The sequence below is a fragment of the Astatotilapia calliptera genome, chromosome 6 (assembly GCF_900246225.1).
Source record: "Astatotilapia calliptera chromosome 6, fAstCal1.2, whole genome shotgun sequence".
NCBI lineage: Eukaryota > Metazoa > Chordata > Actinopteri > Cichliformes > Cichlidae > Astatotilapia > Astatotilapia calliptera.
The window spans coordinates 28,868,365-28,892,644 of NC_039307.1; the positions used below are offsets into that span (position 1 = coordinate 28,868,365).

The window sequence follows — 24,280 nt, forward strand, 5'->3', positions numbered from 1 at the left end:
GATCATCTTAATCTCGTTTCTTGAAAGTGACAATGAGTTCACTGTACTCAAATGAGCTCCAGAGTTTCTCAGTTCAACAGAGCCCCTTTGGGGTGTGATGGAACAGGAGATTCACATCATAAAAGTGTAGTTTGACGCTGTCGTGTCTGTATATACCAAAATAAGTAAAGCCCACTTGTTTTGCCTGATATTCTCTGTTTTTTATCAGAATACGATCATTTGATCTCGGGTAAACTGCAGATTATAGTGTGGTCTGTAACATATTAATAAATGGAGAGATTTTACAGGAAAAGAATAGGGTGGCATTCCCAGCATAAAGGTTCATTTAAAAATAACTTAAATAAATAAATAAAAATAATATTTTATAGCTTCATTGGCTGGGCATGTCTGCAGGACCACATAAATTGTAGTCTCCCGCCTTCTAGTGGCTCAGTCAAAGAAAAGCAAATTCCACCGGTTTTTGTTTGCGTAACTGTGGGCGAGCTCCTCCCACCAGGCCACAGACTATTGGTTAATACTCTAAGCAAAACCACGTGGTTGGTCAATGGGTGCTGTCCGTTAAACCTGTACGGAACAGTTTCCACACGCCCGATTGTTGTGTAAGCGTCTCTCCCACCCTTGAACCTGCGGTAAGTATCACCTAGACGAAGCTCAGGCTGTAGTGAATGTGTGAAAAGGGAAAATAACTTTGTGTTTTCCTCAGTCATGCCGACGTCACCTGTTAAAACGAGGATCCCCCTCACCAGCTTTGGACACTTGGTAACAGAGGTGAAGGTAGGAAGGGGGCTTGATCCGGGGATTTCCTGGTGAAATGAAACGGTGCATGCGGTGGAGGGGGATTTAGCTGTAACAGAATGGATATGAAGGGGTTTAAAAGACAAACGGGAGGGGGGGGGGGGGTCTATAATAAACATTAAGGGGGGTCTTAATGTTTAGGTTATCATTTATGTGTTATAGTGTCATCAGTAAGCAGCAACAGCAGTTACCTTTGTCCTGCTTTGTCTTCTTTGATGGATCTGCCCAGTGAATGAAGCACATTTCCACAAGCAGCACAACGTCTTTATTACCTTTGACTTTATTATGTAAGATTGTATTTGGCTGCTATTCTGTACAAGTGAAATTCAATTGAAAGAGGCAGGAAACAGACCAGCTATTAAAAGAATATACAGAGGGCAACAAAAAAGACGGATCCTTAAAACTTGGGCTAAAAACAGTCCATGGAAACTAAAATCATCCAAAAATCCCAGTAAGACTTACATCATACATGCCTGTAACTGTACTACAGACAGATTAAACAATGAATGGGGTTGTGGGGAATTTCCTTAAAGATCAGAATCTGCACCAGGAGGACCCGGGGCCCCACTGCACAAGTGTTAGGTCTGAAATTCGTGTCTGAGGATTTCATCCTGGAACCTAAAAGCAGTCAGGGCACCGCCGGCTAACACGTGGAGGTCTTCTCAGACGCACTGCTAAAAAACGGTCATGCAGGAAGATGTTGCATAATTCAGCTGCATCTGCAGGCTCTTTCACATCTGTCGTATGTGCTCAGTGAGTAAAGAGAATGCAGCACCAGAGGCGCACCTGCCAGCTGTGCTAGGTGAGCTGCACAGAGCAGGTCCCACCAAGTCACAATGGCTTTTGCTTCCTGACTGGACTGATCGATATGCCTGAAGTGTTACTGTGATGATGGATCAGACTAGAGAGTTTGGGGTTTTTTTTAGATTATAAAATAAAGACCTGTTTATTAGCCTCTTAAATGTCAATGTAAATTGTTTATTTATTTATTTGTTTGTTTGTTTGGTGGCATTTATAATTTCTTAGTACCTTCTAGATGCCAGCTCCTCTGATTAATATATTTTAAAAGACTTCTCCTTTAAGTAACAAGGTGCCATTTCCGGCATAGATGTTTATCTAAAAATAAAATATAAATAGACTAAAACATTTAAAATGGTTTCTTTATTTGGCTCAGCATGTATGCAAACATATTATTTAGATGCTAAAATGTTAACTATAAACTTATTTATTCCTTCATTCATTTAATCAATGTTTGCAATCCTTTTGTTTGACCACTTGGGGGCAGCAGTCAATTTTATCTGAACACTTGTGGATCTGCTTTTTAGTCCTACACATATGCATGAAGTACTCTTTGTTACAAGGGAGCAGCCACCCGTATATTTTCATTATATACATGAAGTACACAAGTAAGAATAATATATGCCTTTAACTGTTGGTTTGTGCTGGTGAAAAGTGTCAGTGAGCTTGGGTTAAGGCAGGGATGTCCAACTCCAGGCCTCAAGGGCCGGTGTCCTGCAGGTTTTAAATATCATCCTGGGCCAGCACACCTGAATCAAATGATTAGTTCATTACCAGGCCAATAGAGGACTTCAAGACATGTTGAGGAGGTAATTTAGCAATTTAAATAAGCTGTGTTGGATCAAGGACACATCTAAAACCTGCACGACACCGGCCCTTGAGGCTTGGAGTTGGACACCCCGGGGTTAGGGCTTGCTTCTGTACTGGAGCTGTAATGTGCTCAGTGCTGCCCCCTGTGCTGGCAGTGCAGAAGACACCACTGTGAGGTGGCCGGGCTACTTTTAAACTGTGTAAAAGGGAACCACAGATTCCCGTTGTCATATGATGCGTTATTATTAGTAGTAGTAAAACATAAAATGCTGACTGTAAGCAGTTTCAAAGTTACTAAGCGATTGATTCAAGAGAAAATAAACAGAAGACAGGATGTTTTTCATTTCAGTCTCAGTGATATTGTAGTTCATTCCTTAATGAAAGCTACAATTTAAAAACCATATAGACAAAGTGTTTGAGTTTTTTTTTTTAACTTGTTTGTATATAGATCTAGCTTTATATTCTTTCTTATTGTGTGCCATCTGTAATGTTTGACTCAAATACCCCACAGAACTGGACAGCATAGCGAGCTCCCATCCTCTGTCAAGCTGTCACCCTTAACCCACGAAGTTCAGGAACTGTGGGATATGATGTTTGTTTAATTGTCATGTAAATATTAGGCAAGACTGTTACATTTGGTATTTTTCATTAATAGTAGTACTATACTTGTACATATCAACAGGAGTTTGACTTCAGTTTTCATACACCGGCTCCTTCCAGCTGTAGAGCTGATGCTGGTTTCAGCTGTTGTTGTTTCAGGCTCCGTTTGTCTGTTTGAAGGGGAAGGTGGATATAAGACTACTGTTGTAACCACAAGAAGAAGAAAAACAAAACAAGCTCACTGCTGATTTTCAAAAATTATTTCAGTTGCACTTTTTCAACTTTTATTGACGTGGTTTCACGTATAAGGTTTCAGGAGGAACAAGAGTTTCCTCTCTGCTACGTTAATAATATGAACCATAGCGGCAGGACAAATCAGCAAGATGAAGAGGAGCATTGTGTCCCTCCTCGACCCTGGCTCACTTTATCTAATGTTCATAATGGGAAACTATTTCCCTCTTCACAAGAATTCTTTCATTTCCTCGTAGTTTACTGTAAACCTGATGTTCTAGATGAATGGTTCCCTTCATGGAAATCAGTGCATGTGACAAACGCCTAATTGTTGTCCCAAGTCTGGGTAATCAGACAGACAACAATAACCGTCCTGACATTTATCAAGCACAGGATTAGTTTGGATGTAAACGACAATCACATAAAGCTCACGGGCTTAAAGTGCTAGTAAAGTATATCTATGTTTTTTGTTTTGTTTTTTTCCTCTCATGCTAGCTGAGTATGAAACACAAACCATGTGATAAAGTAAGCTTTGTTTAGCACAAAGTGCTGCCTGGCTGAAGTCCACTCACCACTGGCTGTAAAACCACAGCTTAGTCGGTTTCACACCTTGGTTTTTCGTATGCATGATGCAAATGAGATGTGGTATGGCAGTTTGCGAGTTTTACAAATGCGGGTTCTCACATTTGTTTGCTTTTTACAGAGCCAAGCTAGCAGTTTCCCTCTTTTTGTGCTAAGATAGCTAACAGTGGCCTGACTGTAGCGTAGCATTCGCTGTTTAGAGTTGTATATATGGATTCTAATTTATCGTTTTAGGAATAAAAGTGATCGATAAAATATGCTGCTTATATTCTGTCACTTTTTTGGAGTCTGTTGACTCCAAAGGTTTGATATTTAATAACTACTGCTTTTAATGTTTTTGCATTGAATTGGTGTAACGAAATAGAACTGTTCAGGCCCTACAGGTTTGGAAATGATGTTCAGGTTGGGCCAGTTTGACTGCAAAGTGAAAATAAGGCACTTTAGGATCATTTTGGTTTGACAACAGTGTAATAACTCACCCCAACAAACCATTCAAGTATGTGGGAGTTTCCATCCTCTCCTCTGCCTAACGATTGTAGTTTTTTGGCCCCTCTGTTGCAGACATCCTTTCTGTCTCCTCTCGATCCTCTCTATTCCTTTGTTTTCACACTCATCTTCTTCTTTCAGCTGCTCCCTTCAGGGTTTGCCATAGTGGATAATCTGCCTTCTGCTCTGTCTGTAGCATCGTCCTCTGTCACACCAAGCCTCTACAGGTCCTCCTTCACTACATCCACGAACCTCCTCTGTGGTCTTCATTTTTGCTTTCTGCCTGACAGCTTCATGTTCAGCATCCTTTGTATATATATCCTTTTGTGTATGTGTATGTATGTATGTATGTGTGTATGTGTGTACATACATGTACATGTACATACATGTACATACATGTACATGTACATACATGTACATATGTGATGTAGCATAACTTAAGCAGCAAGGAAGGTGATAAGTAAATAGCATTAGCAGACGATTGAAGTTCTTTTATTTTCCCTTTTACCATAAACAATCAATCAGGCATGCAAAAATCCCACTGGCTTTATACAAGACTTTGCCCATACCTGACCTCGTTAGTCCCTACCATTGAAACAAAATAGGTCAAACCAAATAATACAATTCTAAACAAAGAACAGGAATAAAGTCATGCATGAAACTGACAAACTCATTTACCCAACTAAATAGTTTGTAAAGTAAAACACTGCATACAATATAACTCAAAAGGCTACTTTAAAGAAAACAAACAATACTATACAAAATGAAAAACCCTCCATTTGGTTACACCCAGTGATGCAATCATTGACCTCATGACCCTATATAAACAGGAAGTAGTGGGCGGCCCTTCCCATACACCTGTCTCACATATAGGACCTGAATGCACAACATGGACACCATGGTAAGTATAACCAAACGTGTGTACGTACATGTGTATGTACGTGTATGTACATACAGGGAGTGCAGAATTATTAGGCAAGTTGTATTTTTGAGGAACCATGTTCTCAATGAACCCAAAAAACTCATTAATATCAAAGCTGAATGTTTTTGGAAGTCGTTTTTAGTTTGTTTTTAGTTTTAGCTATTTTAGGGGGATATCTGTGTGTGCAGATGACTATTACTGTGCATAATTATTAGGCAACTTAACAAAAAACAAATATATACCCATTTCAATTATTTATTTTTACCAGTGAAACCAATATAACATCTCCACATTCACAAATATACATTTCTGACATTCAAAAACAAAACAAAAACAAATCAGCGACCAATATAGCCACCTTTCTTTGCAAGGACACTCAAAAGCCTGCCATCCATGGATTCTGTCAGTGTCTTGATCTGTTCACCATCAACATTGCGTGCAGCAGCAACCACAGCCTCCCAGACACTGTTCAGAGAGGTGTACTGTTTTCCCTCCTTGTAAATCTCACATTTGATGATGGACCACAGGTTCTCAATGGGGTTCAGATCAGGTGAACAAGGAGGCCATGTCATTAGTTTTTCTTCTTTTATACCCTTTCTTGCCAGCCACGCTGTGGAGTACTTGGACGCGTGTGATGGAGCATTGTCCTGCATGAAAATCATGTTTTTCTTGAAGGATGCAGACTTCTTCCTGTACCACTGCTTGAAGAAGGTGTCTTCCAGAAACTGGCAGTAGGACTGGGAGTTGAGCTTGACTCCATCCTCAACCCGAAAAGGCCCCACAAGCTCATCTTTGATGATACCAGCCCAAACCAGTACTCCACCTCCATCTTGCTGGAGTCTGAGTCGGACTGGAGCTCTCTGCCCTTTACCAATCCAGCCACGGGCCCATCCATCTGGCCCATCAAGACTCACTCTCATTTCATCAGTCCATAAAACCTTAGAAAAACCAGTCTTGAGATATTTCTTGGCCCAGTCTTGACGTTTCAGCTTGTGTGTCTTGTTCAGTGGTGGTCGTCTTTCAGCCTTTCTTACCTTGGCCATGTCTCTGAGTATTGCACACCTTGTGCTTTTGGGCACTCCAGTGATGTTGCAGCTCTGAAATATGGCCAAACTGGTGGCAAGTGGCATCTTGGCAGCTGCACGCTTGACTTTTCTCAGCATTCAGAGAACTGGTCTCTGAATGCTATTGACACCCTTTTCTCAACGAGAAGTCTGGGCTCGGGAGAGCCTGAGTGCCCTGGAGGGACTTTCCCTGCCGGATACACGATGGACGGGTGGCAGAACTGGAGGGTCATGTGCCTGGCGGGACTGTCGATTGAGGACGCTGAAGATATCTATCTATTCGGAACCGTGATAACAGGGTTCTTGCTGATCGGAGTTGGCTTAGCCCTGGTTTACCACAGAAATAAGAGAGCGGAACCAGCTGTTCAAACCCCCCCAAGGCTGCCCGCTGGAATCGAAGCGACGGGACGAGGCGCGACCTCTCACAACGAACGTAATATTGTTAACACCTTGGAGACGCTTGCATCGGCTGTGAAGGCTCAAAGCAACAACATTGAGCGTATGGGGGGATACATCAGAGAGAGGCCTGCTCAAAATGGGACCCTTGAGCAACAGTTGGAAGACATCGCGGAACGGATCACTGCTGCTGTGAGGTCTCAGAATCAAAAGAACGACAACACCATGGAACAGAAGTTTGATACCATCATGGGGAGGCTCGCGGCTCTCCAACGGGAGATCGAGAGGCCAGTGTCGGAGTGTTAGGGCAGCCTGAAAATTCTCCTGGGCTGCTCGCATGGAAATTTACAAAATCAACATCGAGATTTGATGTGTATGTATGTGTATGTACATACATGTGTATGTACGTGTATATGTGTGTGTGTGTGTGTGTGTGTGTGTGTGTGTGTGTGTGTATTAGGGGTGCAACGATACACAAAATTCACGGTTCGATATTTTTTCGATACAAAAAAATGTTCATGCCTTTTTAATTTGTCATTTATTAAAATTATAAATATATATTTTAACTCAAAAGTACAGTTTTTAGATTTTATGTTGCTGAAACAAAAAAGTAATAAAAAAAATTAATATATCTCAGGGCTCGCAAAATTTCAAAATCCCTGGTAGCCCTTTGGGCAGGGACTCTTCAGTTTTTGGTAGCCCAAAACAAAATTTAAGTAGCCCGAATAAAAAAAGAGAGCAATTTTTTGATTTATGTTTTGTTTCCTTTACAATATTATACATTAAAGTATAATATTGTATAATTATATAATATTAACTTCTTTTCTTGTGCGCGTTTCTTATTTTGACAGCGAATGCGCACCTGCGGACCACTTATGTGTAGCCCTGGTTATTTAGCTCATCATATCGCAGCCACAGAAATTATTTTGTCCATGAAACCATAAAGCTGCACTTTCTTTTTGCCTTATAGTCTCATTTGTCATAACTTCTCCGTTTTGTGGTAAGCTTTTCTTTGGCTGTCACTTCTTCACCCTGACCTCTCTTATTTGGCTCAGCAGAACTAAAATATATATCCTGCTGCTTTTACACACACACTCACATAAGCTCAGCGATTCTCTGCGCGATCAACCTCTCACATGTTTAAGCTTGCTGCGGGAGATTTCACTTGTCATGTTTGCATAGTAAGCTAACGATTAATAAGACTATGTCAGAGGAATTGGTGCACAAATTATCATCACTCACAGATCAGTGCTGTCGCTCTCTATACACAGTTCGCGCGATTGCAAAGTGAAAGCAAAAAACAAGCGCAAATTCAAACGCGATTTCAATATGTCACATATTGACAGTGGCTCGCCGATGCTGGAGCCTTGTCGTGTCTCGTCTCTCTATATCAGGGGTCCCCAATCCCAGTCCACGAGGGCCGGTGTCCCTGCAGGTTTCAGATCTCAACCTGGGTCAACACACCTGAATCACATGATTAGTTCATTACCAGACCTCTGGAGAACTGAAGACATGTTGAGAAGGTAATTTATCCATTTAAATCAGCTGTGATGGATCAAGGACACATCTAAAACCTGCAGGGACACCGGCCCTCGTGGACTGGGATTGGGGACCCCTGCTCTATATACTGGACTGTATGTAGCGGAGATGACAAAGTTACTTTGACTTCAGCAGCGAGCAGGCGCACCGAGGGCTCTCGCGCTCACTTTTCGTGTATAGAATTTCGAAAAAACATTGGTGCAAATTATAAATCTGTATTATAATGTCTGGTGTTTTCTTGTTTGTTGGTTTATTTTTATTTTGTTTTACTTTGCGAGTTGGTTATTAGATGCTGCTCCAGCCGGTCAGAAAATCCCTCGCCGCCCCGCCCTCTCCTCACTGCGCCGCAAGCAGCAGGCGCACCTCGCAAACGAAGGGCGTCCTTACTCCCAGCAAATGGGTGATAGAAAACCGATCGGTGCCTATGCCATTCCCAATGTGCGCTGGTTGACGTCGGGGGAGCATGAGTACAAGCTTTTTTTTTTTTTTTTTGGCCGATGCCCGTGATGCCGCCCCCCACCACGATGCCGCCCCGGGCAACCGCCCGTGTCGCCCATATCTAAAACCGCTACTGTGTACTACTATGCTGCTTTCCTTTTTTTCTTTTTTGTCTCTATTCTGAATGTGATTGTTGCACTTTGTACCAAACTATTTTAAAGCTTTCTTTACTTAATATTTTTGCAGATTACTTAAATTACAATTGATCAAAGTACAATATTTAAGCAATTAAAGTCTTTGACGGCTTTAACAATAAAGAGATATACACATCAAAAAATCAATAATTATATTCCAGTAACATCATGTATATTACTCAAGTGTCATTACATATGTGAATGATTGTAACTTTTACTTAGGTAAAACGTCTAATTACTTTTTTACCCTCAAAAGTCAACAAGATTATGTTTAAATTGTTATTCAGGTCCGCTTTTCACATAATAACTCTGCATTAGGACTCAGGGCTGCATATGAGCTTGAACTTGCTCCCCTCCCCCATTTGCCACCCAATTTTTAAAAATCATTTAAACACCCCTGATATCCTCTTTGCTTCCTCTGCAAATGTCCAAACCATCTCAACCTTGCCTCTATAGTTATGTCTCCAAACGGCTCGACCTGAGCTGTCCCTCTAATATGCTCATTTATAAGGTCCAATGTCCATATAATGTCTATATAATGTTAATTCTTGTTGATCCCAGTGAAAATCTTATCTTTAGCTTGGCTTCCTGTTTTTTTGTGGGTGTTACCATCTCCAAACCATAGTTCACAGTTGATCTCACATCCCGTCTTGTAAACCTTCCTTTCCCTTTCTTGCTTTCCCTTTCACTCTTGCCATTGTTTTCAACCCCACTTCTGCATCTGTCTCGTCTTTATCAGCATGCCTCTTTCACCCTCTCCTTTTCATTTCTTATTTAGTGAACCTGAGCTCCTGTGTATTTGTGCCCACTAGCATACACCGACACGATTGGTAAAAAAAAAAAACTCAATAGGGGGAAAAAAAGGCATGTGACACATGCAGCAATCAAATATATTAACAATATAAATCATTTTAATAAAAGGAATCATCACAATACATTTCAAAGGGTGTCCCACTTTAACTGAAATGAATGACCCATTTTATCTAATACATTACGGTAAACTGGGCCAGGAGGTAAAGAGATTTCTCTTCATTTTACAAAATTTTATCTGAGAGAGATCCTCATAACAAGGGTTGTGAATTTAGAGATGTCTCTTTGCTTGTTATTGATTTATTAACCTTATTAACAAGTGAGATTTCATATGTTCGTTCGCTTGTCATCTGACAGTTTCAAAACGAGGTGTTCCCCTTAGGAACCTCAGACCAAATAAGATCAAATGCTAAATATCAGGTAGTGTTTTAGCACCAGTTTAAAATGTCTTGCAGTCAGTCACCAGCTGTTAACCTTTAAAGAGATGAGATGCTAAGATCCTAAAATAACCCACGTTACCTACAGGCCCAATTTTCACCCAGAGCAACCACCTTTTTTTTCCACTGCTCAACAGACAAAAAAGTAGCAGTTAAAAAAATGTAATAATTGAAATTTGTAGACTTGAGAAATGTTATTAGCTTGTTTATTAAGGGAAAACGCTTAGGATGTTGCTACAGAGTTTAATGCTAATGGATGTGGAAGCTGAGCTAGGGTCACATAGTACAGGTTCACGACCAAATCAGCTTCATCAAATTCAGACGGTATGCTGGGTGTGATCTCAATTACTAGTAACCAGTGTTGGCTAAGTTACTTTAAATTAGTAACTTAGTTACATTACTAGTTACTTCTATCAAAAGTAACTCAGTTACTTCAAGTTACTCGTTACTTTCAGAGTAACTAGTTACTAGGGAAAGTAACTTTGGTTTAACTCAGAATTCTCTTGTTAATGTGTTGCTTCCATAACTGGATACCCAGCAAGATTGCCAGTCTTCTAGCTTGCTTACTTGCCACAAGTGCACTGTGCCACCTACCAATAGAAAGGAAAAAAATAATGTGCACATTTCCACGAGAGAAATCCCACGCCTGATTTTATCCTAGCCTGCTTTTTACATCCAACACAAAAACTACAGTCGTGGTGCTTTCGATTGTACTCAGAACTCGGAAATTCTGCCTTCTGAATAGGAAGATGTAGGTAACACCAGACTGCAGATGAGCTGCATACAGGGCTGGACTGGGACAAAAAAATCGTCCTGGGCATTTTGACTAGAGGCCGGCCCACCATTATAGGAAAAATCATAAAACCTTTGAATGAAAATAAACACTGTTGTGACAGTGATGTACACTGTTCTGATGGTATATATGTATCAATCTATCAGTCGTTTGTTGTAAGACTCAGATAATTATTTTTTTAAAAGTGAGACATTTTAAATGAGAATAAGAAAGTATTTCCTTGTGCCCCCCTCTCCCTTTTAATGCCCTACATGGACCCCTGGCAACACTTTACTAGATCCGCCCCTGCACAGTTACCAGCTGTCAGCTACCTAAAAAAGGATCCTGGTGTTATTTGTCTCTCAGAAACAGTTCATAACTTCCCTTCAACTCACTCATGTCACCTAAAAGGTAAACCTGTTTCTCCATCACAGCTCTGATGATTCAGTAAGGACATCTCCTGGTTTCATCTTCATGTTTCCCTCTCACCAGATAACCAAACCGATATCATGACCAGCAGCTTTTACAGCTGTGGCTCCAGCAAACATCAGCTGATACTAGAAATTAATATTAAATAAATTCTAACAACAGCTGATCAAGCTTAAACGTGCTGCTGTTGTTTAGCGCGACATCCGCTGGTTTCCTCTTTCTGGCGCAAAGTGGGCGATAAACAAACAAGAGAGAAAAGCCGATCAGCTGATCATTGATCAGTTTCATGATTGAAGTAGAAACAGGAGAGGGAGGGGGAGAGGATGAGAGAAGAAGAGGCAGCTGTGCAGCGTAAACACAGAATAACTCCAGCTTTGTATCTTTTCCATTGTAGCTGAATTCCGGGACAAACTGTTCCTTTTCACCTCAAAACGAAACGCGTAATATTTTCTCTGAAAACGAGACGATTCCGTTTTTTACAGGACGGTTGGCAACTCTAATAACTAACCTTATGAACAAAATAAAGTTCAACATCAGTAATATAGCACCACCCAGCTGTATAGAAACTCCGTCATGCTAGCTAGCACGCAGTACGAAAAATTCAGCATAACAAAAATAAACTCCACCTAAACTTGGTTCATATCTGACCCAGATGGACTGCAGGTCATAACTTCTTACCTGAAGTTCAGTTCACCTGACACTCACAGACCAGCGGCCACTTCGGGTCTCTCCTCTTGCCTCCCTTTTCCTTCATCCACCTGCTGGCCTCCACCACTTGCTAATGTTATTGAATCTGTGGAAGCTCCGCGATAGCCACCACAGGAAGTAACGAATAACGAGCCTATCTAAATCCCAGTAACGAGTAACGCGTTCCCGGTTTTGGCATAATAACTAGTTACTGTGCTCTTACCACAATAATAACGTAGTTACTGTAACGCGTTACTTAATAACGCGTTAGTCCCAACACTGCTAGTAACAAGTGTGCAATCCCACTGTTGCTTTATCACGCTACTCACAGAAAAACGTGCCTCTACATGCAAAGGTATGCACGTTCCACATCATCTATTTCTAAAATAAATTGCTTAATTTCTTCATAAAGTTTTCATATTGCAGCTTTTATTAGATTCCATGAAAAAACACAATAATAATTCCTTAATTAAAAAACGCAGAGTGCGCTTACTCAAGCTTTGTTATTGGGTTTTCCTTTTGTTTATTTTCCGTAAGTCTGTTCATCATTTAATCTGGTGCTTTCACATTCGTTCTGACTGGGTTTGCATAATTCTGAGGGCATTCATCATGTGCTTCTATTGTATGTGTTTGTTTGCCAGCTTTTATTTTCTGTTTTCTTCATCTTTTATTTTATATCTTTCAATGCACGTTTTTTTAAAAACGTCTTGGAAATGTGTCAAAAAATATCACAGATCTGATCTCAGCACTTCCTCTTACTGTTTCTGTGTTTTAGAGACAGCTGTTTGGCATTGAGGCCCCTTCTTCTGTGGAACTGACGGGTTGGAGGAAATACTTTAATAGCTACACTCTGCAGGGTCGCAGAAATGTACTTAACCAGCACACACTTTTATACACACGCACACATCTTTATAGAGATATTACACACAGGCGCGCCGACTCCTCACAATCCCAAATGTTTCCTTCTCTTCTCTGCAGTGTGTCTTGGCTACTTATGGGATCTTTGCAGTAACGGCAGCTGCCTACTTGGTGCTTAGACAGAAGAAAAAAGAAAACCAGACATCCACCTCCTCGGCCTGAGAGGCTAATGTCTTGCAGTCATGCCTTTTCTCTGTGATGCGAGCGGTACTGCACCTTCAAATGTGTCAGCTGCAAGTTACAGAGTGTTAATAAATACTTTGTCCGTGCTTGTCTGATCATTATTCATTGATATAATGAACAATCTGTCTGCTGCTGCAGAAACGGCAACAAAATCCGTAATTTTCTTATCCGTTTATTACCATTAAAGCAGCATGTTTTTCTCTATAAGAGATATAAAATAAGAAGAATGGCTGCACATTTTTCACAGTTTGATTCATGAGTGCATTCACGTTCATGACTTTGCTTGTAATCCTTTTTGAATTCTTGGCTGCAGGTTGATTGACGAGGTAGTCGGTTAACCTGCAGTCTATTGACATGCTTGACATGACATGGAAATAATTGCAGCCCTTTGACTATGCACTTAAGCATAGTTAAGCATTGTTACGCAAAGCTGACAGAACAAAAAGGAAACAAGAGTCTTACCTGAGATCTTATCACTGAGGTTTACACTTACTTTACACCACCGGGCTTTGTAAAGCATGATGTCCACAGGTATGTGTGAGCCTTTCTTTCATTTTGTTATAAATATAAACTAAACTTGTATATAAACTGAAATATATCCACAAAAAACAATTTTTAAAGCAAACAGCGCTGTAGTAGTAAAACCATCAACCCATCCGTGATGCGGATGTTTGTTTTATAATCGGTATTGGTGTATTTTTCATGCAGCTGTAACATTTTTAAATAAATATAGTTATTTGCATTCAAACCAATCTCAAATGTAGTGTGCGTACTCGCTACGCACGCACGCACACACACACACAGGCTCTGCTGTGAGATCACATGATTTCAAGGAATCTGCGAGCTGAAGTGAAAGCGAAAGTGCGGTCGCGAACACCTGAATCAACGGTTTGAAGCGCGCATGCGCGTTTGAGCGAAAGAAGGAGCGCGTACGTTCTCTGAAAACGAAATCATCTTTTTTATCAAACGAGTTGCGACTTTCTGGGGGCGAGAAGCCGACTGTAGCTCACTGCTGAGACACGTAAGTAGGCTTAATTATTCCTTTAGCTCACATTGTCGCTGAAGCTTGAGGCTGTTGAAGGAATCCAAGAAAGCTGAAAAAGAAAAGTGTCATTTTCTCATTAAGTGTGGGAACTTGTGACAAGCTTTTCCAATTTCTTTAAAACACATCAGCGTGACAGAGGTAGCTGAACTCCACCTTCAAAAATCCCCCCACCTTAAGTAAATCTGTTGTATAGCACAGAATTTTGCAGCTGAATCTGTGGAGGATGTTTGGCCACATTTGAGCTTTTTCTAAACACTTTTGCAGCTCTTTGCAGTTTTAACTCGTCCTGCTGGTTTTACTGTTATTTCCGAGCTCCAGCACTCTGTGTGAAATGCCACCGTGTCTCTGATTTAAGGTGTGAGTCATAAATGCTCTCCTCTTGGGCTAAAGTAACGCCGTGTCATTGCCCTGCTCCACTGCTTAATATCTGTGGGCGTGTGAACCTATGAATTAAAACCTTAAAATCGTTGTCACTGGTTCTTTTAAATATATATAGATATATATAATATGTCTGTGTGTGTGTGTGTGTGTGTGTGTGTGAGAGAGAGAGAGAGATAATGATAGACTTTTACGTCATTGTGAGACAAAACTGTTATGTTAGCTGATAAAATGCAGCTGTAAGCTCATTGCAAACACTGACACTAGAAAAAATGAAGTTATTATAACTCAGTGTAATATTTATAAACATTGACAATAAAAAAGGGAAAATAAAATTAATTTGAACTGTTAAAATATATACATTCTCTACTCACTGCTTGGTACACACTGTACTCCTTAGAAAGTATTGATCAGCATCAAGTATTTGCATTTTATTCTTTATTGTAATGTAATTTTTTATTTGCTTATCTTAAATTTGAAACACAAAAATCTGTACAGGACGGTTAAAATGTTTTCATTGCTTTTGTTTTAAATGAAAAGCAGAAAATGTCACCACTAATCTGCTTACCTCACACTTCAGAGGAAATTAAGTCTTTTTATACACCTTTTTAGTCTCGCTTGATTGAGAAAGTGAAAGCGTTCTTCTGTCATCAGTTGTGTTGTAGCCGCCCTTACTGGTGGTTTGTAACACACAAACATGTGGTTTACTGTCAGCCGCACACCCTTTAAGTCTGGATTGGGCACCCATGCTGGGAGCGTGTGCCATGACAGTGTGCGTTACGCTATATAAAGCCAGGGCGTGTTTCAAACATCAGCTGTGCGCTCATCAGGAGGCATAAAACATGTACACCAGAAATGACAATGTGATTAATGCGATGTTAAGTGTTTGTGAAAAGCTGAGGATTAAAGTTACAATATAAACTCTCTGCAGCATGGCGTCTCAAAGTGCACTGAGCAACAGATGACCAGCCGGGAAGGAGTGAATGATGGAGGATCTGCCAGTGAAAAACGGAGTAACTGGTGCAACAGGTGGTCAAGAGGAGGATTGTTCTTTGTAGGATGGTCAGAGACAATTGCAATAAAGTGGTAGTACAAAGCCCAAAACAGAGCCACGCAGCCGAACCACAGAGCCCGAGTGAGCCCTCTGAAGAACACCGGGAACAGAGCCCAAACAGAGTGGAGTCGAGAGAGCTGGATTTACTGCACTGGGTCAAAAACAACTGTGAGGAAGACGCTGAGCTCTGGGTTAGTGTTCGCGATCACTCACTGCTGATTTTACTCATGTTGTTTTTGGTGATAGATTGTTTAAATATTAAAAGCACTCAGCAGGCAGAATACCACATTTTATGCCTTTATTGATTAGTCGATCATTAACATGTGTGCACTAATGCATGGGCACAACTTTAATGTTGCAGCTTTTTAACTACTTTACACACTGCTGGGAACTGTCTTAAATGTCCATCACAGCTCATTTGTCAATTATACATTTGTATAGATCAAAACTAGTAGCTACTGTTATCAAACAGATACAGTGGAGGAAACAGCAGTTTCCCTCAAAGTGAGTAAAATTGAATGCATTTATAAAGATTTTCAGATGTACAGAACAAGTACTTGAGCGTGTACTTTTAGGCAATGTCGTGCAAAAGTATATTTTTAAATCCGTTTCTTTTTCATTTAAGTTAGGCTAAAAGCGAAACTAAATAATAATGCGATTGAAAAATTCAACGGTGTTTGTTTTACATTATTAACAGTATGATGGATACTAATATAATATGACAACATTTGTAAAAGTGAAACTACAAGTGACCCACAAACGTTTGTTTTTAAACTGCTATCAAAATAAAAGCTGATAAATTTATTAAGGAAAATAAACGATATGGCTGGAGCGTGGCGGTAATAAACTTGGTCACTCAGACCAGGTCGGTACAAAATGACACTCCCCGACAGGAAATCGTTGTTGTTACAAGGAAAGTGTTTGGAAGCCTGCCTGGCTTTATCATTGGACTTTGAACCTGAGCATGCCTCCCCCTCATGAGCCAAGGATTTACAGCACCATTATGGTGTTGGTAGTGGTCTTACAATGTTATCGCCCACAGAGCGCATCTTGTGTCAGAGCAAAACGTTACAAGTGGCGCTTATGGAAATTAACACGTGAAGTGAACTGATAAAGTTTCTAGTAAATGACCCAAGCATTGAGTTCACGCTGAGAAAGTGAAAGAACCCTTTGTGGTATGGCGGTTTCAGCTATTCGGAAAGTTTCCAGCAACATTCCTTGCTGTACATTTTTTGTTTATTACATAAGACGCCGAGTCACAAGTTCACGTGATGAGCAAGCTTAACAAAAAAGAAAAAAAGCACTCTAATTAAAAAAAAAAAGACATTTCAAAGATTTTAAAATTCTTTGAAATGTTTTTTTTTTCTCTAAGTGGCTGTATAGTTGCACCACAAACCTTACAAATCAGATTTTTGTAAGTTTCAGTTTCTTTCTGATACCTCATTTGTGACCGATGTGCAATAATTTGTTCTAAAAATACTTGACAGGCGTCATTTAAGTTTCATTTAAAGTAAACTATTATGCTTATTTTAACTTTCAATGTTTTATTTTATTAATGGACCATAGTGTTTTTTGCTTTATTCACAGTTAAGCCTTTCAGTTCATCACTGATCTGAAACAAGCTGCTGTAGCTCCTCCCCCTTTAAGGCCACCCCCTCTTTAAGCCAGCTTTCTTCTAATTGGCTGCTCCTTTAAAACAAAAGAGCAGTGGGTGGGTGGGGCTTGATGTCATGCAAAAGCAAGACTCAAACAGACTGTGGGAGAGTATCTTCTGGCTGGCGGGGAGCGCTTGTGCACTGACCTCATCACTTAAAACTTTGCCTCACGTTTTTAAAGAAAAGCAACACAGGCAACATATATTTAGCCTTAGAGGCAAAGCCGAGGGCAAGAAAAAGCACAGCCTTCATTTTTGTTTAATCAGATTAGGAGCTGTTCGCTGTAGGCAGTGAAATCTCTGGTGTACCATCAGCAATAAAGACCCTGCAGCCACCAGAGAACACTTTGATTTATGTGCGTTTTTCATCATATTGACTGGACACGTCTGATCTTCTCCGCTGTAGGAAGTGACTGGAGCTGATTCCGATGGGTTGCCCACACACCTCCGTCCGTTCACCAGCGAAGCAGAGTATAAACTAGTAAAAAGTACTTACCAGCAGCTTCTGCAGAGTGATTACTACTGGGGATCCCTGACCATGGAAGAAGCCCACGGAAAACTCAAAAATGCTCCTGCTGGAACCTTCCTTATCAGGTAGTCAGCGCTGTTTTTCTTTATTTCTCTCTTTAACTGTTGTGTTTTTTTCCTGCTTTTTTCCCCCTTCATCCCATTAAAGCTAAACCAATGCAGTCCATCTCATTTGCCAAGCTCATGTGTAGTGACTGTACACCGCTGTGCTGTTGCAGGGACAGCGGGCAGCCGGATGTTTTCTTCACTCTGAGTTACCAAAGCGACGATGGCCCGACGAGTATTCGCATCCAGCTGAACAAGCTCCACTTCAATCTGTTTGGCAGCCAGAGGACTTTTCCTTCACTCTTTGCTCTGCTGACTTACTACACCAGCTCCTGCTGTAAACTGACGGTGCCCTTTCGTATTCACCGCCCAGAGGGTCTGAAACAGATGTGCAGGAGGGCGTTTGTAGGCATGTTTGGAGCAGATAGGATAAGCACATTACCTGGTCTCAACAAGCAAGTGAGAAGCTACCTTTGGGCATACCCTCACCCTATATAGACCCATGTGCTCCAAGTTTCTGTGTCAGGACGTTGTGCTATCACAAGGATAAAGAATTTTATTTCTTACTTTTTAAAGAAGTTATCCTTTGTACTATAAATGAGAGATAATAGAAGATCACTGCAGGTGACTGCTATGAATGATATTATTGGAGAGACAAGCGAGTAGAAGGCCGTAACCATCACAGGTAGAAATGGCTACATGAGGTAATTCAGGCAACCTGCGGCACAGATGGACAACCTGAAGGTTTCTGGTTGTTGAGAGGTTATTTGCACACCTTCTGAAAATGTATTGTTTTACAGATTTGACAAAGCACGTGTTAACGTTGTTTTGTTTTGGGGTTTGTTTTGGGGGGGGGGTTTATATGCACTGTCAGAAGTCAACAATGATTATTTATATAACTAAAGTTTCTAGCAATTTTCCCTGTAAAGGCTGCACCACTGCCTGTATGGTGACATTTCAGTTTGTCGTGCCTATGAAAATGTCATAACTGCTGCTGTTTAAAGCTGCACTAGCTGATATCTGAACTTATGAACGCATGAGCAAGCAGCCATGTCAACAGCTCATGAACGTGAGGGTAAATCAACTGTAAAAATCCACTTGGAGTGATGGTTTCTGGCTCGTTCCTTCTCTTTCTTTTTTTGCGTTGCTTGTTTGGTAACATTAGGTTAATTATCTCAATATCTTGGTACAAAGGTTCATTTGCTCTGGATGATGGGGGGAAACAGAGGAACGGATTCCAACTGCTAAATTGATGTTTATAATTCACAGAATTTGCAGTTAATACGATTCAGATATCGGTTAACTTCGCCGCGGTTCTTTATGAGGTTGCAGATGTAATCTTCCCATTACAGAAGGAATCCTCTTTTTCTGTTATCTCACAAAAAGAGGATTCCTCCAGCTGTAGCTGACCTTAGATTCTGTAGTTTTGCTCTCACCTGTATTTAAAAAAAGCATCGACTTTGTGTTTTTTGTCTTTCTGTTGGGGTTTTGTGTTGGCCTTCTCCTGCCTGGCTGTCAAGGGGGTCGGCTACAGCAGCTAAACTAAGCAGCAGAGTTGACTGAATGTTTGTTTTTGTCACTTTCGTCTGTGTAGATTCCACCATAATTCTTTTTTTATGTAAAAGTATTGATTAATGCAACTGATCAACACTTGAAATGATTCTAGTTACTGTCTTTGGTCTTCTGGTACAATATGCATGTAATATTGTCTTGTTCATATTGAATAAATAATTTTTTATACTAGATAAAATATATGTAAACCTAAGACTTGATTACTGCCCACTCAAAGACAGGAAGAGGAATACAAATCACTTCCTTTCTAGTAAGTATGTAAGCTTTGAAGGTAAACATGACAAAAACCTAGAGAATTTTTCAAAACAAGAGTAAACAAACACAAGTGTAAATATATTAGTTTTTAGCTGTTTTTTGGCTTTTATTTTGGGGGGGGGTTTAGCCATTGAAGGTTTTGGTCCTGTCAGTTCACCAACAGCTACAGTACACTGTGCAGAGCATTACGAGACAGTAGTGTAAAAAAATGACGCTTTGCTTGCTGTGCTCTGCTCAACTTTATGACAGTGGGACATGAGTCTATTTTTAGTAGTTGTTAGTAACAGGATACACATGTACTTCTCAAGATGCGATTGAGGTGCAGGTTTTAATCACTTTTCATGCATTTTCAGAGGCTCATTATTAATCGGGACAGCTGACCGACGAGCACTTTCTTTATTGCACATCAAACAGCTATGACCTTTAAAATATTTTAAAGTCAGGTGACTTTTGTCTTTTTATCTAAACAATAGATCAAAAAAAACTTAATTGGCAAGTGAAAGCAAAACTTAAAAAAACAAGTAAAAGGAAAGCCTTACACGCCACTCTCCAGGCAAAAGTCTCGCCCCTACCTTACTTTATCTGTAAACTTGACCTTCTTTTTGCAGTTTTATTTATTTATTTTGCAGTTTTAAAGTGACACATATTTCAGAAACAATAGTTTCAGATTGTTAAAGGACCAATGCGATGGTTTCAGTGGAAGCCTTGTTTGCATTCCTTTTCTGAAGTGTTTAGTATGAATCAGTCACAAAGATCACCTCTGTGAGCATGACTAACTACATGTCTGTGTGATTTCATTTTAACCAGACTGACTCTGTGTGGGTGAATTAAGGCCCACGTCTTATTTGGGCTCTGTGCTGCATTTAGCGGTGTTACTCCGGCCTGGTATAAAGCTGACGCTCAGCTGAAAAGCTTTTTGATCATTCGTTCAGACAAGCGGTGTGCACACAATGCAGTGCAAAAGTGTGCACATACGCACATTATAGATTTTTTGTGGCTTTCCGTCATCTGTTCCACTTCCTGTCCTAAATCTGACTGGCAGTGTCCCCTTTAGTCTAAATTAGCCCTGCACCAGGGACACACACACACACACACATATCCACACTTTCCTGATCCTCAAATTATCTTTGTCTCATTAACCTTAAACAGGCTGATGTGAAAAAAAACACCACTGCTGTGACACACATAAACGCGAGGAGAGCTTATTTGTTGAACCCCTTCCAACAACAATGCAAAGGTAAAGAGCTTTTTATAAAAGGCTTGTTAAGCATTAACAGCTCATATCAGTAGCATTAAAATGGACATGCTCAAAGGCCTGTATAGATTTTAAAAGTGCTGTGAGTTACACCAGTGAGAAAATAGCCCCATCTGTCTTTATTGCTTATATATAGATACCGTATTGGAAATATGCCCATGTCTGTGGGCAGGCACATCATCAGCCTGGGCTTTCACGGCTGGAGCCTCGGGATCTTATTAATGAATAATATTAATCAATAATATGGTAAATACATAATCATCACATCAAAAATTTGATGTTTGGATCATTGAATTGGCATGTGATGATTGCATTGCTTTTACAACCAGTACAGGAGAGGGAACAGGAGGAGTGGGCAGAGGAGATGAAGAGTGCAGCAGGTTGATGACACAGTAAAAGAGCAGGAAAGGTGATGAAGAGGTGAGCACAGAAAAGACCAGACAGAGGCAGCACAGTTTGGAAGGGCTCAATATGACACAACAGAAGCAGAAACAACGAGAAAAACTGAACTAACATTATCAATGTGTCAACATGCAGCCTTATACATGAGTGCTTTATCAGCATTGTGGTTTTACTACTGATGCTCAAAGTCAGCCTAAAGCAGGGATTACACTTTCTGCTAGGGGTTAGATGGCTAGCGCGGGGCTCCACGTGGACGTCCACATGCCTTCCTGATTTACATCACAGTACAGCAGCTGTGAATCATAATGTGGTGTTCTTAAAGCAGATGTCAAAGAAGTATAGAGTCAATGAGTCCATGTCAATGTCCACAAAGGAGTATAATCTAGGCTTAGCACCCCTGACTTTAACCATTAGCTCTGATATTTGATAATAATTTTACTTTATAATCTAACTTCAAAAATGTGTTTCTGAGCGAAAATCCAAGAAGATTTCAGGGATGGGTCGAGGCACCACTGTTGTAAGGTCTTGGCAACGCTTCTGTTTGTGACCCATAAAGCTGGAAGAGACCACTTCTCTCTTCTTGGTGTCCTACTTCCCCTGTCCTCAGTATTGAGGGGTGGGCTCATGTTTGAGCAGGACCTTCAGTTTGATCCCAGCTGCACACCTGAAATCTCTGTATAAGGAAGACATTCTAAATATCTTAGTCATAGTTTCTGCTATTAGGTGTTTCCCAGGTCACATTTTACTGTGATCTCACACACACGCACACACGCACACACACTCCAGCACAGCTCGAGTGTGACTAGTTATTATTATTAAAAAACTGCTGGGTGTCCCGTGTGGTCGCGCGATCCCGGTCATAGCTATGAGCACGCCTCTTGCACGCGACTGCGTGTTTATATGACCTTTCTGACCGGTGACCCTCAGGAGGGGACCTTATCGCTCAGGGGTTACAACAACTGGAGTGGCACGCGTGCGTGTGTAGTACTTGTTTATGTAATGCCATATGTAATTGTGACCGCTCGCGTGTGCGTGCGCGCGCTGGATCTGGCGCGAGCTGGTCCAGCACCGCGGCGGCGACAGCGGTCGCACGTTAAACATCAGCCACCCATGCGTGTTATTCTGCGGACTGGGGACTCGTGAGATTTGAGCTGTGCGGGCTTGACCCGACAGATGGGAGGGCGCTCGAGCTCCACCGTTTTCACGCACGGCACGCACGTCGACCCGGTGAAATCGTCACGCTGATAGAATCTGTGGAATCTGTCGCGAGTGTTCCTGCGCGCGCGGTCGGAGAGCATCCCGACAGAGAGCGAGGTCCGGTCGGTCGGTCTGTAGTCGGTGTGGGTCCGCGGAAGGCTTTAGCGTGCAGGGGAGCTGCAGAGGGACTTGCGCTGGACTCCTTGGCCGAATCAGAGCATCCCATTCCCGGCAGCATCCATCCCTCCGCGCCTCAGCTCCAGCGGGAGGCCGGGAGCGGCGGCAGGATGTAGCAGCGGATTAACGGAGGAGAGAGGGGCGCTCAGAGGAAGAGAGCGGGACCGAGGCGGGACGGAGGGGACATGGGGAAGGACCAGGAGCTGCTCCAGGCCGTGAAGACCGAAGACCTGCTGACAGCTCAGCGGCTTCTACAGAGACCACGGCCAGGGAAAGCCAGTCAGTATCCATCCATCCATCCATCCTCCTGTCTCTGTGTCACACACACACACACACACACACACACACACACACACACTGCCCGTCATTATCAGGTCAGGACAGTGCAGGCTAAATCTGATGTGATGCCATTTAGCCTAAATGGTGCACTGTGCGTGTTTGTGTGATGGCGTGCGTTTCTCCTGCACGCGTGTGTGTGTGTGTGTGCTATGACGTTGAGTTTGTGATAGTGATGACGTTGCACATGTGTGAGAACAGTCATCAGGATGTAATCTGAAATTAGGAGCGCTTGTCATCCCATTCCCCACAACTGATCTTTTCTGTGTGTGTGTGTGTGTGTGTGTGTGTGTGTGTGTGTGTGTGTGTGTGTGTGTGTGTGCGTATGCGCGTGTCTACGTGCGTGCGCGTGTCAGACAGAAAGGTGGAAAGTGGGTACGCACATAGGCCGTGCACCGCTCGCGGGACAGGGGGATTATTGGTGTGTGAAGACGCCAGATGTTAGTGGTAATAATGTGACGATCGTACACGTGCAGACATTTGCGTGCGCGCGCACAAATGTGATGCTAAAGCATGCATGTGCGCGGGTGCCTAACATGGAGTCAGCTGGGACTTGAGGTGATAATTAGATTTCAATTACAGCGCTGAAACATCTCTCCTCCTCTGCAGTTTCACCATAAGACCCCTCTAAGCGCCTCTGCTTCTCTTCCTTCTCTCACCTCATTTCCTCTGCTCTGGCTTCTTCTCGCCTCTCCTCTCCCCGTGTTTCATCTTGTCTTCTCTCATATCATCTCTTGCCTTCTACTCCTGCGCTTTCCCTGTCTCTACCCTACCCCCCTTCTCATCTACCGTCCTGTGTCATTTTCTTCCTTCACTCATATCCTTTCACGTCCTGTCTCCTTCCTGCCTATTCACCTGTTTTCCCCTTTTTTCATTTCCTCCTTCCTCCCTCACTCGTACCTCCTTTCCACTCCTTCTAACCGTGCCGCTCATGTTTCTGCCTCTGTCATCTCTCTCCTCTTCTACCCCCCACCACACACACACACACACAAGCAGCCACACACAGCCGGTGTTTCCTCCATGTTCCTCTCCTGCCCCGTCCTTTTCCTCTCTTCTCGTGCGTTGTTTGTCTCTGAACATTCCAGCAGTGCTGTGGAAAAGAAGAAAAAACTGCTTCTCCTCAAATGCCAGAACAGATCAGGCCTGAGTGCTTAGTCCACTGCACACTGACAAAGAGAGAGAGGGTGGGGTGGGGGGGGGGGGGTTGTGGGTGAGGGAAATGAGGGTGAGGAGGAGGGTTAGCATGTAAGCAAGTGAAATGTTCAGATATGTATGCAGAGAGGTCAAGAGA

At 41.8% G+C, this 24,280-nt stretch overlaps 2 protein-coding genes across 4 annotated transcripts in view; both read left to right on the plus strand.

Moving 5' to 3' along the window:
- The first annotated feature begins 537 nt into the window (after positions 1 to 537).
- On the plus strand, positions 538 to 19,555 carry socs1b (suppressor of cytokine signaling 1b). Of its 3 annotated transcripts, none has more exons than XM_026171524.1 (7): positions 538 to 629; positions 704 to 774; positions 12,766 to 12,858; positions 12,969 to 14,112; positions 15,446 to 15,759; positions 17,629 to 17,816; positions 17,969 to 19,555. In XM_026171524.1, the coding sequence occupies exons 5-7, from the start codon at positions 15,574 to 15,576 to the stop codon at positions 18,291 to 18,293; spliced, it is 699 nt and encodes a 232-aa protein (XP_026027309.1). In that variant the 5' UTR covers positions 538 to 629; positions 704 to 774; positions 12,766 to 12,858; positions 12,969 to 14,112; positions 15,446 to 15,573; the 3' UTR covers positions 18,294 to 19,555. The 3 variants fall into 3 exon arrangements, with proteins under 3 accessions (XP_026027309.1, XP_026027310.1, XP_026027312.1); XM_026171525.1 differs by having other exon boundaries at positions 12,969 to 13,622; XM_026171527.1 differs by lacking the exons at positions 12,766 to 12,858; positions 12,969 to 14,112.
- Positions 19,556 to 22,313: 2,758 nt separating this feature from the next.
- The window catches only part of LOC113024429 (caskin-2-like), a 49,142-nt gene continuing 47,175 nt past the window's right edge, over positions 22,314 to 24,280 (plus strand). The window contains exon 1 of the mRNA XM_026171528.1: positions 22,314 to 22,932. Coding sequence (XP_026027313.1) covers positions 22,839 to 22,932 — 94 coding nt within the window. The 5' untranslated portion in view covers positions 22,314 to 22,838. The remainder of the gene's footprint in view (positions 22,933 to 24,280) is intronic.

What these genes read in the sequence shown, in the direction of transcription:
- socs1b (XM_026171524.1), top strand. Translation starts at nt 15,574, where the DNA reads ATGGTCAGAGACAATTGCAATAAAGTGGTAGTACAAAGCCCAAAACAG. An exon ending in AGGAAGACGCTGAGCTCTGG is followed by an intron (nt 15,760 to 17,628) that starts GTTAGTGTTCGC and finishes TCTCCGCTGTAG; the next exon opens with GAAGTGACTGGAGCTGATTC. An exon ending in GCTGGAACCTTCCTTATCAG is followed by an intron (nt 17,817 to 17,968) that starts GTAGTCAGCGCT and finishes GTGCTGTTGCAG; the next exon opens with GGACAGCGGGCAGCCGGATG.